The 19,144-nt window shown below is 53.5% G+C and overlaps 1 protein-coding gene across 4 annotated transcripts in view; it reads right to left on the bottom strand.

Annotated features, from left to right (window-relative positions):
- The window catches only part of ADCK1 (aarF domain containing kinase 1), a 135,738-nt gene that overhangs the window by 19,260 nt on the left and 97,334 nt on the right, over positions 1-19,144 (bottom strand). For all 4 annotated transcript variants that reach the window (XR_009864820.1, XM_062181552.1, XM_062181549.1 and 1 more), the window contains 2 exons: positions 13,302-13,460; positions 6,219-6,335 (listed from right to left, as the gene is read on the bottom strand). Coding sequence is in view for 3 of the 4 variants with exons in the window: in XM_062181552.1 (XP_062037536.1) it covers positions 6,219-6,335; positions 13,302-13,460 (276 nt within the window). In the remaining variant the exon portion in view is untranslated. The remainder of the gene's footprint in view (positions 1-6,218; positions 6,336-13,301; positions 13,461-19,144) is intronic.

Below are 19,144 nucleotides of genomic sequence, written 5' to 3' on the forward strand. Positions count from 1 at the left end.
TAGCCGGCCCTACCCTCTGTGCACCGGGCCATGCAGCACCCACATAGCAGGGGCTTAATAAGCATTTCCTGGAGGGTGAACTTGAGACACCTGCAGTGCCCCCAAAAGGGCATAAGAAGGATCTTAACTGGCAATAAGACACATAGCAAGGGCTTCTAGCTCCCCACCTCAGGCTGAACCTATACCATGGCCTCCAGGCCCTCTTGAAACCCACTAAAACGACTCCAAAGGAGAAAAAGAAGGCAAAGACCCCATTGCGACAACGGGGTGGGAGGGGCAGCAAGGGCAGACTATGTAAGATAAGCAAAACTTTGCTTGAGTGGGGGTGGGGAAGAGCACATTGCTACTGAAAAATGATTCAGAGGCTGGCGCTGTGGCATAGCAGGTACAACCACAGCCTGCAGCACAAGCATCCCATATGCATGCTGGTTTGAGTCCTGGCTACTCTACTTCTGATCCAGCTCTCTGCTATGGCCGGGAAAGCAGCAGAAGATGGCCTAAGTCCATGGGCTCCTGTACTCGCCTGGGAGACCTGGAAGAGGCTCCAGGCCCCTGCCTTCGGATCAGCCCAGCTCTGGCTGCTATGGCCATTTGGGGACTGAATTAGCAGATGGAAGATTTTCTCTCTCTCTCTCTCTCTCTCTCTCTCTCTCTCTCTCTCTCTGCCTCTGTAACTCGCCTTTCAAATAAATAAACAAATCTTTTAAAAAAATGCTACCTAAGACGCCAGCATCCCATATGGGTGCCAGTTCAAGTCCCAGCTGCTCCACTTCCAATCCAGCTCTCTGCTGTGGCCTGGGGAAGCAGTGGAAGATGGCCCAAGTCCTTGGGCCCCAGCACCCACATGGGAGACCTGGAAGAAGCTCCTGGTACCTGGCTTTGGACCAGTTCAGCTTCAGCTATTGTGGCCAATTGGGGAATCTCTCTCTCTCTCTTTGTAACTCCGCCTTTCAAATAAATTAATAAATCATTTAAAAATACAAATATTAGTTTAAAAAGAAAAGAAAAAATTACTCAGCAGGCTAAAAATATGGAGCCCTAAGCCAGCAGTGGGTGGACTTCATGTTTACCTCCTGAGCCCCAGGAGCTGAGGGCCCCTAGCACCTCTGAAGATGGGATTTGGGGTTCCTGGAATAGGAGGATAAGCAGGACTCTACAAGGACCAGCGAAACCCCCAGAGGCACCCTGGCAACCCTGATGAAGACAGAAGTTTGCCCTCTGCCGAGATGGACAGACAGGCTCTGAGGGGTGGGGGTGGGGGTGGGGTGCAAGAGATTGGAGCAGAGCACCCACAGTGCCCCCAGTGAAGGCCCGGCCCCTCTAGCCCCTGCAGGCTCCCACACCTCAGGATGGCCAGGTGGCATTTTCTCCAAGGTCCCTCCCTAAATCTATCCGGATCACAGCCAGCCCACCTGGCCTCCAATCATCTGTCCCTGCTGCCCCAGCACTCCCGGCTCTGTCACCTTTCTCTTGGTTAATTTCACACAAATTAAATTGTGTCTCAGCCCAGGCAGGGTCCTACACACACACACCCTGAAATCCAATTAACCTTCGATAAAGGCCCTGCAATCAATAGTCGGTTCTGTGGCTGAGCAGGCTCCGGCCAGCCCGGGAAAAGCGGGCTCCCACACCACCTTTCCTTTTAATGAGATCAGTGGCAGTCACTGTCGCCAGCTCTTGAAGTGACTGGCAAATATGATCACTGGGTCAGGCCCTCGGTAATATCTGCTTCTGGGCTCACAGACACAAACAAACAAGGGCCCCTGCAGCGGGGCAGGGAGGTTCAAAACAGCAGAGTGAGCTCTGAGGGCTCACCTGGGGTGGCCTGGGCCCCTGGCTTCGCGCTGGAGGAAGCACCTGCAGAGCTGATTAAAATGCAGGTTTTTGCCATCTGGTACAATCCTTCCCACCCCAGATGCTGACTAGTCAGTGTGGGGCAGGGCCTGGGACTCTGCATGGACAAACAGCTCTTCCAGTGACTATGACACAGACAAACACTCTCCACACAGCTGGAGAATAAGGATCTGCAAAAGAGGCCAGCAAATAGAACCCTTCCTTAGGGTGCAGCTCCTCCAACACCTTCAATAGGAAAACTGAGACCAGAGAGGGGGTGTGACTTGCCTGAGATCACACAGCAAGCCGCTGGCACAGCTGGGGCCTCCTACCCTGGGGTTCCCCCATCTGAAGGGGTCAGGAATTAACTATCTAGAGTGGTCTTCAGGGCCTCACAAGCTAGGCCCAGTGTAACTGGGATGCTGGAGGGTGAAAAGTCCTCTGCAAGTGATTTAATGCTTACTCACCCAGTGATAGCAGAGGGAGGAGGGTTAGGAGCCATAACCCCCTACCACCCGGCACCACCACCTTGGGCAAAGCCAGCTGCCAGCTGCATCATCTTTTTTTTTTTTTTTTTTTTTTTTTTTTTTTTTTTTTTTTTTTTTTTTTTTGAGAGGCAGAGTGGATAGTGAGAGAGAGAGAGACAGAGAGAAAGGTCTTCCTTTTTGCCGTTGGTTCACCCTCCAATGGCTGCTGCGGCCGGCGCATCTCACTGATCCGAAGCCAGGAGCCAGGTGCTTCTCCTGGTCTCCCATGCGGGTGCAGGGCCCAAGGACCTGGACCATCCTCCACTGCCTTCCCGGGCCACAGCAGAGAGCTGGCCTGGAAGAGGGACAACCAGGATAGAATTCGGCGCCCCAACCAGGACTAGAACCTGGTGTGCTGGTGCCACAAGGCGGAGGATTAGCCTGTTAAGCCATGGCGCCGGCCCATCATCTTTTTTTTTAAGATTTATTTTTTTGATTTGAAAAGCAGAATTACAGAGAGAGAGGGAAAGACAGAGATCTTTCATCCACTGGTTCACTCCCCCAGTGGGTACAATGGCCAGGGTTAAGCCTGGCTGAAACCAGGAGCCTGAAACTCCATCCAAGTCTCCTACTTGGGTGGCAGAGGCCCAAGCATTAGGGCCATCCTCCACTGCTATCCCAGGTGCATTAGCAGGGAGCTGGATCAGAGCGGAGCAGCCAGGACTCAAACCAGCACTCGTGTGGAATGCCGGCGTCACAGACCTTGGTTTGACCTGATGTACCACAAGGCTGGCCCCCTGGGTCACCATCTTGCAGCAGCCAGGATGTCACATACCACCCTATCCCCTGGAGATCTGAAGTCTCTGCCCCTTGTCACTGGTCTGTCCCCAGGGAACGCCCACAGCCAGGCTGACTTCAGGAGGGACAGGTGCTACAGCACAGGCTTGCTGAGGCCCAGGGTCGGAGGACTGGGGGATCTGCGAGTTCTGCTGACAGCCTCCAGGACCGCAGGGTCTTTCATCCTCACAGCACAGGTGTGCTCACACACGTCCATGCCAGTCTCCTCTATAACACAGTCATTTCTTTCTTTTTTTTTTTTAAATTTATTTGACAAGTAGAGTTACAGTGAGAGAGAGAGACAGAGAGAAAGGTCTTCCTTCCATTGGCTCACTTCCCAAATGGCCACAATGGCCAGAGCTGTGCTGATCCGAAGCCAGGAGTCAGGAGCTTCTTCCTGGTCTCCCACACGGGTGCAGGGGCCCTAGGACTGGGGCCATCTTCCACTGCTATCCCAGGCCACAGCAGAGAGCTGGACTAGAAGAGGAGCAACCGGGACTAGAACTGGTGCCCATATGGGATGCTGGCGCTGCAGGAGGAGGTTTAACCAAGAGAGCCATGGCACCGGCCCCAACACAGTAAATTCTGCAGAGTGAGGCCTGTCCCTAGCCTGCCCCCCACACGTCTGGTGGTCGGTGAGAGCACTGGCGAGCTCACAGCCCACGACCCAGCCCTGAGGCTTCTTTGGCCATAAGGATTTAGTTGGCATCAAATCAGAAAACCGAAGAGCTGCCCAAGCCCCTCAAACCCTGCAAGCCAGGGCAGGGGGTTCAGAAATCCAGACTGTGTGGTATTGCATGGATACACATTCGGAGTGGCCAGATCCCAGAGAAACCGCACATCTGAAGACAAAGATGCCAGACTGCCGATGGTGACTCCACGCACAGGAAGCTCAGTAACGGGCACCGATATTCGATATTCTCTGGTGAGAGTCGGAACAGCAGCAGCCCTGCTGTGGTCACAGCACGGACTGGGAGTTTGCCAGAGGGCCACACAGGACTTGTGTCTTTACTCAGATAATGCTTAAGACTTACGGCCAGAACAGACATGCAGGCTAGCAGGGAAGACTCCCATGGCCCACAGCAGAGTGCCAGCTCTTGGCTCTGGCTCCCAACTCCAGCTTCCCGACGATGCAGACCCTAGGAGGCAGCAGTCCTGGCTCAAGTACTTGGGCCCCTGCCACTCACATGGACACCTGGACTGCATTCCCAGCTCTTGGTTCCAGCCCCAGCCACTGCAGGAATTTAGAGAGTGAACCAGCAGATGGGAGCTTCCTCTCCACTAATAAGATTTTTAAAAAACCATCTGTTGGCCGGCGCCACAGCTCAATAGGCTAATCCTCCGCCTTGTGGCGCCGGCACACCGGGTTCTAGTCCCGGTCGGGGCACCAGATTCTGTCCCAGTTGCCCCTCTTCCAGGCCAGCTCTCTGCTATGGCCCGGGAGTGCAGTGGAGGATGGCCCAAGTGCTTGGGCCCTGCACCCCATGGGAGACCTGGAAAAGCACCTGGATCCTGGCTTCGGATCAGCGCGGTGCACCGGCCACAGCGCGCCAGCCGCGGTGGCCACTGGGGGGTGAACCAACGGCACAGGAAGACCTTTCTCTCTGTCTCTCTCTCTCACTGTCCACTCTGCCTGTCAAAAAAAAAAAAAAAAAAAAAAACCATCTGTGACCTTAAATAAGTGTCTTCTCTCCCTGAGTCTCTGATGCTTCACCTGCAAAATGGGGACCCTGAGGTCTGCTCTCACAGGTGCAGCAAGGGCCCTGGAGCCAGGGAACACTCACAGGAGGAGGAGGGAAAGGAGAAAGGAGCAAGCCCCAACAGCATCAGCTTCGAGAACCACGGGCGTCTAGCTACCGCTGGGGGCACTCACACACCCCGGGGCGGCGCCAGCACCGAGTGTGCCTGGACGCCCTCCCGAGGACGACCACTCCCATACAATGCATCAGATGACCTTCGGTGGGAGCTAGGGAACAGGGTTGCATCCACTTGGTACCATAGCTGCTGGTGACACTGGGCGCACTGCTGCACCTCCCTCAGCTCTGCTGTGACACTGGGCACTGCTCTGCCTCTCTCAGCTCTGCTGTGACACTGGGCGGAGCTCACCTCTGGCTTTCTCTCCCACAAATGGGGGTAATGATACGTATTCACAGGGAGGCCCCGGAAAACTTCCCCCTACCCTTCCCCTTGCTTCCAACCCCGACCCCTGGCAAGTTCCTACTCCTCTCACTGGGGAGGCCGACCTACAGCTGAGGTCAGCACCTCCTCCGGCTCCCTGGGGTCTCGCTCCTACCCTCCTGCTGCCTAAGCTCTGGCTATAAGGATCCCGTTGGTGCCTGACCTCAATAATAGGCTCCAAGGTCCCCCACAGGCAGGGACTATAAAAATGGCAAATGCTGTTGGAAAAATACAACTCCAGCCCTGCTTGAGGGACCCTGTGGTGACCAAGAAGAAGAAAATGAGGTATAGGCCCCACCCACTGGCCAATTTACCCTGAAACCAAGGAGATGGGAAGTGAGGGACACAAGCCCCCCGCTCTCCACCTTTCCCTTGCCCTGCGAGGCTGGTAGAGCTGGTGACATTGTGAGCAGGCACCGTGAGGCGGTAGAGTTGGTGACCACTGTCCCCTCTCTGCCTGATTCCTTTAGATCCAGGGGAGGCAGGAGGAGAGGGGACACTGTGAGCGGGCACCGTGAGGCGGTACAGCTGGTGACTGCTGTCCCCTCTCTGACTCTTAGATCTAGGGGAGGGAAGGAGGAGAGGGGACACTGTGAGCAGGCCACACAGAGGCTAAGACTCAAGCCCCTCTGACTTCACAGGATCGCTCTCTGGCTGCCCAGCTGGGTGGGGCTCAGATGTCAAGAAGGATGGACAATTGCCAGGCCAGGCAGGAGCTAGAGAGGGGCTGGGCAGAGGGTTGGACTGGATGACCTCGAAAGATCCTGCCTGCTCAGAGCGTCAGGAGTCCTCAGACAACAGGCCACACTCAGGACCATGGGGCCAAACTCCAAGGCCCCCCACCACGGACATATGGCCCTCACCAGGCACCCCCAAGCAAGGCCAGGTGCCCTCGGCGCTCACCTCATTGACATCGATTCCGTTCTTCTCCATGTAGTCTCGATCGTTGACCTGGCCGCCGTCCACGAACTCCATGAGGAGCACGCGCTTGGTGGACAGCTCCCAGTAGATCCGGGGGACCTGGGGCAGGAAAGGGCCATCAGAACGGACCCAGAGGCTGAGGGAGGGGTGAGGGCGGGGTGAGGACCTCAACCAGGCACAGTGACCCAGGGAGCACGGGTGCCCCCACCCCCAACAGTGAGCCAGGGAGCACAGTGCCCCCACCCTAGACAGTGAGCCGGGAAGCCCAGATGTCCCCACCCCCAACAGTGAGCCAGGGAGCACAGGTGACCCTACCCTAGACAGTGAGCCAGGGAGCACGGGTGCCCCCATCCCCAACAGTGAGCCACGAACCACAGGTTCCCCCACCCCCAAGGACAGTCAGGGCCAGAGGGCTCGGCGGGGCAACCGTAGACAACATGGGGTGGAGAGTGGGGCAGGCAGCTCTACCTCCGCCAGGCAGGTCCGCCCTCTCCTTTAGAGACCCCTCTTGTTTGAGAGCCAGAGAATGGCCCCCTCCCCCTCCCCAGTGCCTTCCACAGAGGCATTGGTGTTAAATGCTATTTCCCTCCCCCTCCCCAGCACTCCCTCCCAGGCTCCTCCCATGAATTTTAACTCCTGGCCTGTTTTCTCTCCCAAGTGATACGCCTATTGTATGTTTATATGTGTTGAGTGACTGAATGCATTTTTAACAGATGGCAAGTTTTGTTTCTCATATCAATATCCTACAAAGCTGGATCTGAACCCAGCACTACTCCCAATCCTCCCCTTCTCCAGAGACAATGAAACTGAACACTTCCCTTGCCCACCTCACAGCAGGGCTGGCCATGTGACACGTGTGAAGGTTTGCTAGGGAATTCTGGGAAGGCGCTCATTTTCTTGGTAATAAGCAATGTTGGTGTAGTGCTACTCTTCTTCCCCTCCCAGCCTGGAAAGTGAATGCACTTCCTGGAGCTGCAGCAACCATGTTGTAACATGAGGGAAAATCCAGGAAAATCACAGAGATGCTGGCCCTGACACTGGCAAACCACTAAAATGAGATCAGTAACTGTAGCAAGCCTTCCTACTCCATGATGAAAATAAATCCTTTTTTTTAAGGTACTCTAAATGGGGCTTTCTGTTACCTGCAGTCAAATACATGACTAACAGATACTCTCTTCGACATCCTCTGACTCCAAGAATACCTCCAAGCCCAAAGGGAGCAGACTTCCCCAGTAGGCAAAAGATTAGGGTGCACCAAGGGCTCCAGGCTGCCACGTGAGTGACACCCATCAGAACCACTGGCTTGCTGCAGGCCACATTTCCCCCGAAATGTCGATGGATGGATTTCCTCCCACAAACACACACAACAGGGGCATCTGATTCAAATGTTTTAGAGGATAAGGGCTCCCCCTCCTCTGACCCCTAGACTCACCTGGCAGTAAGAGAGTGGCCTTCAAGTCAAGAGACTGATTAATGGCTGCGTCTTGGACCAGTCGCCGAACTCCTCCAGGCCTCAGCCTCCCTCACTGGAGAGAAGTGCCCCTGCTCCATCCTAAGAAGGAGCTCTGGGGGCGGTGTGGCAGCATGGAAGGATAAGCTTCCGCCTGCAGTGCAGCATCCCATATGGGTGCTGGTTCAAGTCCAGGTTGCTCTACTTCAAATACAGCTGCCTGTTAATACACCTGGAAAAATGGCCCAAGTGCTTGGGCCCTGCTCCCACATGGGAGAACCTGAAGAAGCTCCTGGCTCCTGGCTTTTGCCTGGCCCAGACCCACACATTGTAGCCACTTAGGGGAGTGAACCAGAGGATGGAAGATCTGTCTCTCTGTCTCTCTCTCCCCTTCTCTCTCTGTGTCTACCTTTCAAATAAATCTTTTAAAGAAGGAGGAGGAGGATGGAGCTCTGGGGATAACAGGGCCGTCCACAGAGTGAAATACTAGGGTTAGAACAGAGCTTCCAAGTGAAATTAAGATGTTACTATGGGGTCTGGCTTTGGGGTACAGTGGGTTAAGCCGGTTCAAGTCCCAGGTGCTCCACTTCTGATCCAGCTCCCTGCAAATGCCCCTGGGAAAGCAGCAGAAGATGGCCCAAGTGCTTCTATCCCTGCCACCCGTGTGGGAGGCTCAGATGGAACTCCCGGCTCCTGGCTTTGGCCTGTCCCAGCCCCAGCTGTTTGAGGTGTGAACCAGCAGATGGAAGATCTCTTTCTCTCTCTGTGTTATGACAGTTCACGACTCCCCTGTGGTTTTTGCCTCTTGAAAATCTGAGCCCACAGAGAAATCTACAACTCTGTCACTTTGAACTTCAAAGTTTAACTTACTTGGCATTTTCAAAAAGCCAAATCTTAAAAAAAAAAAAAAAATGAGTGCAAGTTTGTGGACTTTGTGTGTGTCCTTCAAAGGAGAGGGGCACATGTTGGACTTAAGTTGGTCCCTCTGTCTGTTTGGAAACCACTGTTTCCAAACTGTTTGGAAACACACTGTTTGGAAACAGTGTGTGTCTGGGGATCCCAGAAACAGGAAGTCACCCCCCATCCCCTGCCATGTGGGCCAGCCTGGGGCAACTTGGGAAACAACCAGGAAAGAGCCACAAACAAGGGAAAACCTGAAAGTCTCTGGGGCTGCTAATTGGGACCGTGGGGTGCCGGGGTCTCCCCTTCTTCCCCTTTGCCCGAGGAGTCTCCCTCCAAATGCATCCAGCCCAGCCTAACAGCACAACAGGACCCACTTCCATTGCTTACGTCTGAAAAGACTGAGCTGTCACACCCAGGACAGGAGGGCTATCATGGGGGCCAGGGGTACTGCAGGTGCCCTCAATGATAGAACACAAACGCTGGGCTCAATCAAAAGGGACTCACCCCTAAATCACGTGGACAGAGGGCTCGGGGTGCTGGGCTGTAGTGAACTTGACCCCAACACCCACATCTCACCACCAACCCTTCCCTGCTTCTTCTATCAAGGAAGGAAAATGGCAAAGAGGCCGAAAGAACTGTGCCCATCCCTAAGCAGAACAAAACCCTCGGAGGCTTCTGAGGGAGTCACCCACTGCCCTGGCCTGCGGGGACCAGAGTCTGCCCTCGCCACACAGCAGAGCTCGACCTGTCTCCGACACTGAGGCTTCTCCTGACCCCAAGAAGGAGCGCACGGATGATGGGCAGTTCCAGTCCGACCCTGGGCCTCAGCCTCCCCTCTGGCCCTGACCTTGTGCTTCTACTTTATTCCTGTGCTTTGGTCCACCTGCCTGGGAAGCGGCTCTGGCTCACTGGCATCAGTGCCCATCACCAGCGCTGCAGCCCTCCCATAGCCAGAGCCCAGCACAGGTGTGAAATGACAGGCTGCTGGGCCACAACCCCAGCTCTGCTACCCGCAGGCTGTGTGATGTGGCTAAGCTGCATATGCTCTCTGAGTGCTGGTTCCCCCAAGTCCTAAATGGATGATGGTTACAGCAGAAGCAACATCTCCAGTTCCTACAAGCACCAGCAGAGTACCGGAGCTCCACACAGCCCCAGGCACTTGGTAAATGCTTGTTCACACCACCCGCTGCCCCGTGAGAGCCACAGAGGCTGGGGGCTCTCAGACACACCAGGACACGAGTCAGGGCAACAGACAGCTCTTCCCTGTGCATTGCAAGGAAGGCAGAATCGCCCAGTGGCTGGACGTGCAGGCTCTGCACCAGGCGGCCTCTGTTCACAGCCTGCCTCATCCCCTGCTGCTAAGCTGTGTGACCTTGGGCCGACGATTTGACCTCTCTGAGCCCCAGACTGCCCACTGGAGATCGGGGGTGACAGCCGCACCTCCCCTGCGGGGTTGTTATGAGGATGAACTGGCAAACCTGTGCCAAATACAGCGCACGATGTCGCAATCGTCCAGGAGTAACTTGTATGCGCCAGTGGTTCCTACCTCTGGGGTCCTTAGCAAACTGCGCTACATCTCCAGATCCAGTTTCCAGACTTCCAGGCTCCTTACTTTCCCTGGCAGGGCCCTGCCCTCGACAGCTCCCACACCCATCCCCCTCTCCACGTGTGTCTCTTCCAGTCCCAAACACTGTGGTCAGAAGGCATCTCCCTTCCCACCGTGTCCTCAGCTGACCCCCGGGTGGTCACAAGCCTCCCCCCGCTAGTCCTCTGCCCTCTCCCCCGCACACACAGCCTGATGCCCTTGTCTCGACCGTTCGGCCTGGCTGCCCCTCACATTCTCACAGTCACCCCAAAGCTGTATTCACATTCAGGACTTGTCCGCGGCCCCGAGATTTACAGTGCAAAGCTGAGGTTGTTAAACCCCACGGAGCAGCAAAGATGCCGCACACACGAGACGCAGGCTCTGTGCCGGGGCTCAGCTATGCACAGTCGTCATGACGGGGTACCCATGCACAGAAGCCGTCTCTCTCCAGCGTTAAGGGCTGAGCTGGGTTCACAGCACAAAATTCGCTTCCCGCTTGCTATGTGTTTAGGCAAAATTAATTACTCCAGAGCCTTCATTCCGCCATTGTCTTAGGAATGATGTGCGATTTTTGGAAGCAGCCGGTCAAAGCGGTGCATTAATTATTTGCCCATTTGGCATCGTCGTTTCAAAAATGTGTGTCATTCTTATTATGACACGTCTGGATCTGGCAGCCGCTGGCCAGCCTCAGCCAGGGGACGATTTTGCTGTTTCCATGGGAACGGTGGAGGAGCTGGTTCTGTTTGTCTGGCTCTGGGGGGCACCCCTGCCAGGTAAAAGGCAGCAGCAAATCCCAAGACAAGCACCAGACGTGGAGTTGAGAAAGCCGGACTGTGGCCCTGGGCCCTCTATTCCTCGACTGTCATCTGTAAAATGGACGATGGCTGGTTGGAAGGATTCAGCATCACAGTATCTCCATAGGACCCAATGTTGAAGATGTGGGCCAAATCTTGCCTACCCCTCTGTACCCTCAACACCTGCTGGACCCCACTCTGAGTTCTTTACCCCAGGTGGCAATAAGTACACCATTTCGGGAATCCACCAAAACAAAGCATCTGACATGGCGCAATCCACCGAGACCATAACACCACACATGTGGGTTGCTTCCCTTATTTGATGGGGAGGCTTCCCAGAGCAGGGGCCACGACCTCCAGCGCCTGGCATGGTTAGGAGCACAGGAAGTGCTCCGTGTGGAATGAAGGAATGAAAGACGGGGATGCGAGAGGCAGCATGTTTTAGTGTCTGTGGTCCTGTGCTAACTGGCGGACATGTTTCACTCAGCTGAGAGAGTCCAGTGCTTCGAGCTGCAAGGCTGGCGCACCATCAGCAGACCTAGTCTGCACTTCTGGACTTGCACGCACAAGAGGATCTGCCCAGCTCCATCTGCGGGAATGGCCAAGGAAAACCAGCTATGCACGCTCGGAGTTGTAAGACCCGTCAGACCTCCAGTGCACTCAGAGGACCCGACTTTTCTCACCAAAACCCGTGTGTCCCAACGCTGCACTCTGGCTTTTCTCCCTGCAAGCTGAGCACTTGTGTCCTCGCGTGGCTAACAGAGGCACATATTCAGTCATTTCATCTCTGCGCCCTAGTCTGGCTGGCGGAAGCAGAACCAGTACCTCCCTTTCCCATGACGTCATCAAGAGCAACATGAACGCTCCGGTCCAGGACAATGGAGCCCCTCCCCCCAGAGCTGCCAAGAAGGGGGCCTCTGATGGAGCTGGCAGAGCACCCAAACGCTCCGTGTCCCTGCCCTGGGCACTCTGAGCAAAGACGGAAGGGCTGATCCCTTCTACAGCCAAACCCTCTGTAGACCACCAGACTGGCCCTCCAGCAACAAGGGGGTCTCCCTGGGGTAATGGGCCCAAGCCCACCTAAGATGTGTTGAAACAATGGGGGCGTGGGCATGCTTCTCTCTCATTCCCACCCCTGGGCCTGCAGAGACAGGCTCCAGGGCCAGCTGCCCAGCAGGGCCTCCTTGATCTCCTGGACCACGGGAGGCCCCTCCACATCCTCAGAGCACCGCCGAGCGGCGCCTCCTGTCGGGCACCATCTGACGTTCTTCCCCGCAGGAAGTGTCTTCCAGTACCTGGGGGCACTTGTGCTGTCATACTTGTTTTGAAAAAAAAAAAAAAAAAAGTGTTCCAATGCCACTGCCATCGCGGGGAAGAGTCGAGCATCATGCCAGTTTTGCACTTGCCTCTGTGCCCTCTCATCCATGAAGAAGACTGTGAACACAGAACAGCATCCAGCTAGCTGGGCCAGGAGGGACTGCACAGAACACACCCCACCCCCAAACACCACTGCGTGTGGGTGAGTCACCCTTGCCTGGGGCCCCACCTTCCACCACCGCTACCTCTGACGCCCACCTCCATGAGCAGCTTTCAAGGTTCAGTGTCACGTGCATCGTGGCTTTATGGGTGTCTTAACCACTGAACTTGGGATCAACCGGGCCGTTTGTAGCCTCTGTTTTTTTCTGCATCATTGATGAAGCGTTTGAGTGCTGTGCCCCTAATCCTGCCTGCCACGAGCCCTGTGGTTTTTGTCGTGAGATTCTGCATGCCATGGTGATTTCAAGGAACACAGGTTGTGTTACAGCAGAACTAGCTGTACCTTAAATGGCCTGAAGTCATAAACATGTGTTTGGAACCGTGCCAGAGTATATTACAGTCAACCATCATCATCCTCATCTTCATCATCGTCACCCCAAGCCTCACAGAGGCAGAGTTCATGGGATACCAGGGACCTTCAGAAAGTTTGTGGAAAATGAATATCATGACAAAAACCACGCCTGACGTTCAAAAAGCTTCCGCACCAAAATAAACTTATCTTTTAATTCCATTATTCACAGACTTTTGGAAGTACCCCTGTATAGGCCCTTGCCTACTTTGCAGGGTCGTGGAATCGTAGGTTATTCAATCAACATCAGTCTCGCTGACGGACAGGTTAGCAATCACACGTGGTATTTCTTTGTAAATCATCTTCAAGGGTTTTCAGTGTGCGTGCACACTGGTGACAAATCATTCGTCCTCAGTGAGCAGGCTCAGGAAGGAGGTGCCCCGCCTCATGGCCACCCCCTCACTCTCTCACCAGACCACCACGCCCACCGGGGTCCCGCTCCTCCTACCTTTAAGAAGTCAAAGTGCTTGAGCATCCGGGCCACTTTCTCGGCGTTCCTCCCTTCATTGAGGAAGTCCAGCTCCAAAGGCAGGTTCTTCTTGGCTTCGTCCACCAGCCACATGAACTCGAACTCTGGGAACAGCTGCTTCACAGCCAGCACGAGCACCTGCAATCCACCAAACACCCATCATCCGGCCCCGCCCCCACCAAGAGAAGCACCTTTCCTACTCTCCCGCCTCGGTCTCCCCTAGAGCAAGGGTCAGGTATGTCTCTGCGGTCTGCACCAGGTCCAACATGATGGTGGTCCCACAGTCCCAACTGCGGGAGCAGTAACCATGCCCACCATTCCGCACAGCCCTCCCCCAGTGCCCTGCACCAGCCTAAGCACTTCCTACTCCACTCAATCCTCACCACAACCCTGTGGGGAGCTCATCTTATCATCCCCATTGTACAGGTGAGGAAACCGAGGCTCTGAGAGACCATGTGATTTTCCCAAAGCTGCCCCATCAGGCCATGGGAAGCCAGGGTTCCTGTTGGGTCTAGCCAACTCCAAAGCCCTTGCTCTAAAGAATGTCATCAAACTGCTGCTGTTGCAGCTCACAGAGTGTCCCTCACGGTCCCATTTACAAACAGAAGGGTGCATCAACTGTGCTGCCATCTTTTTATTTTCTAAGCAGTTGGTACCCAAGCCTTTACAAGACAAGTTGAATATCTCACATCCAAAAATCTTAAATCAAACATGCTCCAAAATGCAAAACTTTTTGAGCACCACTATGATGTCACAAGTGGTAAATTTCACACCAGGGAGGAGAGGGGAGTAGCATTGTGGCACAGTGGGTAAAGCTGCCACCTGCAGTGCCAGCATCCCATATGGACAGTAGTTCAAGTCCCAGCTGCTCCACTTCCAATCCAGATCCCTGCTGATATGCCCAGGAAATTCCTCATGTGGAAGACCCGGAAGAAGCTCCTGGCTCTTGGCTCCTGGCTTCAGCCTGGCCCTGCTCCAGCCATCGCAGCTATTTGGGGAATGAACCAATGGATGGAAGATCTCTCTTTCTTTCTCTCTCTCTCTCTCTCTCTCTCTCTCTCTCTCTCTCTCTCTTTCCCCCACCCCTGTAACTATACTTTTCAAATAAATCTTTTTTAAGAAAAAATTCACATCTGACTTCATGTGATGAGTTATATGCAAAATGCAGATGCACTAAAAGAATTGCATAAAATTACCTTCGGGGGCAGGTGATTGGCCTGGCAGTGACATACCTGTTAGGACACCCACGTTCTGAAATATCTCCCTGCTGATGCACCTGGGAAAACAGCAGAAGATGGCCCAAGTGCTTCAGCCCCTGCCACCCATGTCAGAGACCCAGATGGGGTTCCTGGCTCCTGGCTTCTGCCTGACCCAGCCCTGGCTGTTGTGCCCATTTGGGGAGTGAACCAGCAGATGGAGGAGTCTCCCTGTCTCTTTTTCTACATATAACTCTCCCTTTCAAATAAATAAATAAATCTGTTTAAAGAAAATGGGCCTACTGGTCTCCAAAGATCTTCCCCTTTCACCTATCCCAGAATAAGCCCCTGCTAAGAGCCTTGTCTTGGGCTTCTGACTGCCCTGCTGTACAAGGCTGTGGCCCACAGTGTGCTAGGCACATGTGAGCTAAAAGAAATCCATCTAAAACAAGGCCATCAACTACAAGGCATGCCTGGCTTTGTTTTCAAACCCCATGCCCTCGGCAATGAACCAGACATCACTCTAAAAGAATCATCACACAGGGCTATTATACTCAATTTCTCCCAAAACCCCTTTTAATTATGTTAGGCGGCAGTCTAATTTCTTTTCAGTCTTGTCTAGTCTCTCCTGGGCCAGACCTGTGACCTTATGACAATCGATTTAGTTCTGTTTCTGTTTGTGTCACACAAAACAAGAAGGGCGACGCGGCAACCAAGAGGCCCAAGCCGCGCCTGGGAGACCTGGGCACCCAGACGGGGCAGCCTGCGGCCACTGCATCCCATCAGGCACCTGAGACAACCCAGCTGCCACATCAGAGGGGGCAGGGCAGGTGCACAGGAGACAGAAACGACGCAGCCAGGCCCCGGCAGAGAGCGCACACGGCATCAAACACACTGAATCCCACTCTCTGGGCTCCAAAGAGGCAAAGAAAGCTGCACGGTGTTCAGTCCCAGACTAAATGCCAGGGGAGAAGGGGCACACTGAAGCATTAGCATTTACTGTCGAGCCTGGGCCAGATACGGGTACCCACAGGGAACTGCCTGTGACCTAGTGCAGACCACTGCAACAAAAATCCCTCACCACTATCGTGTGTCACTGCTGTTTGTGAGATTTTTAATTATCATTAGTATCCCAACAGCACTGAAAAGCCCATTAAAGATTTTTCTGTTGCTAATCAATGATTCAATTAGTCACTACTAATCCTATCGGTTAGTATTCATAGCTAATGCCATTAATCATAAGAAGTCACAGATTTGATTTTCATTGCTAACAACTAATTAGAGCAACCTAATTAATAACTTGAAAAACTTTACCCATAAAGCTGGCTGCCACAGCATTGTGTGAGTGGCCAATCACTGCCCTGGGTGTATGGGTCCCTCTCGAATGATGTGTTGGGGATACAGCCCAAGGCCCCGAACTCACGCCTGCCCGCAACCACACTGGGGACCAAGCCCTATGCTGTGTACACTGCGCTTCTTCCTGTACCTACACGTTTAAATCATAAATGAGGCCCCGCAAAATGACTGACAGCAATAGCTCCATAAAATAATAGCAGTGTGCTGACAGGCGTGTGAATGAGGCCTGCCTCTCACTCCCTCTCTCTCTCTCTCTCTCTCTCTCTCTCTGCCCCAGCTGGCCACGGGAACTGAGACTGTGGCCCGTGAAACCGCAGAGAAGTAGGCTCTCAGGCACCTTGAAACCAGCTGCCGCTGTGAAGGGAAGTCCATGAGTCTGAACTTCAGCAGAGGCCATCACCCCTGATTCGAAAACCAGACAGCAGTGATAAAGCCAGAACAGATGCATATAACGCAGGGGGTTCCCCAGTCCCCAGATCCGCGTCCTGGCCCAAGAGGTTTGGAGCTGCTGCCAACTTTCTCGGCTGAGGAGTGTAAGACACAATGCCTTCATTTCACCTCCCCTTTCCCTCAACCCCGTTAGGAGCCCCCCCCACCCCCCACAAGGAGATTCTCCTGTTTTCCTTTTGACAACAGACACAATCAACTAAAACAAAACAGGTGTCGTGTCCAGGCGGCCTCTTCGATTTTTCTCCCGATGTGTGACTTCTCAGAAACAGCCACGGATTTCATCCACACTGAGCACAAACTCCACTAACTCAGCAGGTGCTGCTGACTCTGCCCAGGAATGAATGAGGGGACGCAGACGAAGGAACAGACGGGTTCTAAAAGGTTTGGTCTTCTCCTCTGTCGCTGAAATACAGTTTCCTGGTTCTGAGATTTCAGTGGGAAAAGGGATTAACTCAGAATTTTGAAGAAGTATAGTCTCAGAATGCCTGAGAGTGTTTTTTTTTCCCCTTAAAGATGTATTTATTTGTTTGAAAGACAAAGTGATGGGGAGAGGGAGGAGAGAGAGACACACACAGAGACACACACACACACAGAGAAAGATCTACCCACTGGTTCACTTCCCACCTGGCCTCATCGGAAGCCAGGAGCCAGGAGCTTCTTCCAGGTCTCCAGTGTGGGTGGCAGGGGCCCAAGCACTTGGGCCATCCTAAGCTGCTTTCCCAGGCACATTGGCAGGGAGCTGAATCAGAAGTGGAGCAGCCAATACTCAAACTGGCGCTCCAATATGGGATGTCAGAGTTACAGGTGGCAGCTTAACTCACCGTGCACAACACCAGCCCCTGCCTGAGATTTCTTGATTTAATCTGGACTTTCATGAATTAATCATATTATATTCAATAATTAATACTTCCTTCAAGGTAAAAAAAAAAAATCAGCTTTTTTCCTGTACAGTCATTAGCTCACCAGAGGAAAATCAATTGCAGGCCACACAGAAATATAATGGAAAAATGGAGACTCTCATAGAAGTTTCAAAACTGATTTTTACTTATGATAGCAAAAAAAAAATGGAAATTATCATTACTAAGTACCTCATACATGCCAGGCACTGCATTACAAGGCGCTCTGTATACATGCTCTCATTCCAGGAGATTAAAGCACTTTTTAAAGTCACATGGTCTGTTAGTGTCAAACGAGGGTCTGGCTGGGTTCTTCCTCGCCTCATGTGACGCAATACGGGGCAGTACCATAGGAAGCTGGAGATAAGGCAGAAAAAGAGTTCTGCACACTGTAAAATGCAACTGAACACCAGCTCCTGTTATCAAGTTATTAAATATTACAAAAGAAATAATGCTCTGTGGAAAACTAGCACACTAAATAGGACTGCTGCACTGATCTGAACCAGTAAAAATGGATGTTCGACAAGGATCGAAAATCAGTTCACAGGGATGTAAACAGCTTGGCGTTCACGGCGTTTATCTTTGTCCTGATAAGTTATTAAGGTGCAAGCTTTTCAGAACACAGAATTATCGGGCGAACAGCAGCTTCCACAGCATCGCCTTTGTCTCAATATTTTATATATACATTTTAAAAATAAAATCAGCCGTCAGAGTCCGTGCCAACACAAACAATACCCAGCCACCCACTGTTCAATCAACACATTTAGAAAAGAAACAAGATGACAGACAGCACGCACTGAAACGCCGCTGGAAAAAAGTCAAAATCATGACCATCCCCAGGGCCTTACTTTTAGAGACCCTGGGGATGGGCCAGGCGACATCCAGCAGTGGATCAGGCCCTGGCACTTGGGCCCAAGAGTTGTTTCCACCCCAACCAAGCACAGCGCCTTGGGGACGGGAGTACATGGGCACGAGGGCGATTCCCTAGGGGGTGACAGAGCAGGAAGGTGTTCGCCATCAGTGAGGCCGAAGGGGTGACTGGGAGTGATGGAACCTGGGGGAGACAGCCTCTCCTCTCTGGCTCACAGACCATCTGCGTCCTGCGCCGTCTCAAGCAGTGAAAATGGCAGTGGGACGCGGCCCACCCGGCTCCCACGCCTTGGGGCAGAAAGAAGTGTTGCAAAGCCAGCCGAGGGAGGGCCTGTGCCTCGTCTGTTCACCCCTTCCTGCTGAATCACTGTTCCAATCTCTGGGCTCAATTAGTCTGCCTCTGGACAGCCGGGCAAATCAATAAGAGTCACTGGCAGTGCATCTAGAAGTAGAGTTGCCCCAACGATGAAGGCGACAGTATCAGGTGATGATGACAAAGCTGAAAAGCATCCTTGGCTGTGCCTGGCTCTTTTGTGCAAAGTCACAAACACCATCAGGTTCATCAGACACCAACAGAGTCAACCCCCACTCCTCTGCCATCATTCGACAGTCTAGCCCCGAGATGCAAACCACGAGGGTGGCCCAGCAGCCACCTCCCTCACCTTCCTGGCTACGAGAACCCCAATTCTGTGCATCCCTCATGTCCTGCAAGGAGGCAGGCCCTAGCCCAAGGAGGCAAACCACGACTGTGCTAAGCCACGCCAAGCAAGGCAGCCTCTTTTCTCTTGCCGCGGCTGAGGTAGGTATGGGCACTACTTCTGGTAAGAAATGAAGGGGGCCAGTGCTGTGGCTTAACAGGCTAATCCTCTGCCTTGCGGCGCCGGCACACTGGGTTCTAGTCCCGGTTGGGGCGCCGGATTCTATCCCGGTTGCCCCTCTTCCAGGCCAGCTCTCTGCTATGGCCCAGGAGTGCAGTGGAGGATGGCCCAAGTGCTTGGGCCCTGCATCCACATGGGAGACCAGGAGAAGCACCTGGCTCCTGGCTTCGGATCAG

This window comes from Lepus europaeus, chromosome 22 (assembly GCF_033115175.1).
Source record: "Lepus europaeus isolate LE1 chromosome 22, mLepTim1.pri, whole genome shotgun sequence".
In the NCBI taxonomy this organism is placed as follows: domain Eukaryota; kingdom Metazoa; phylum Chordata; class Mammalia; order Lagomorpha; family Leporidae; genus Lepus; species Lepus europaeus.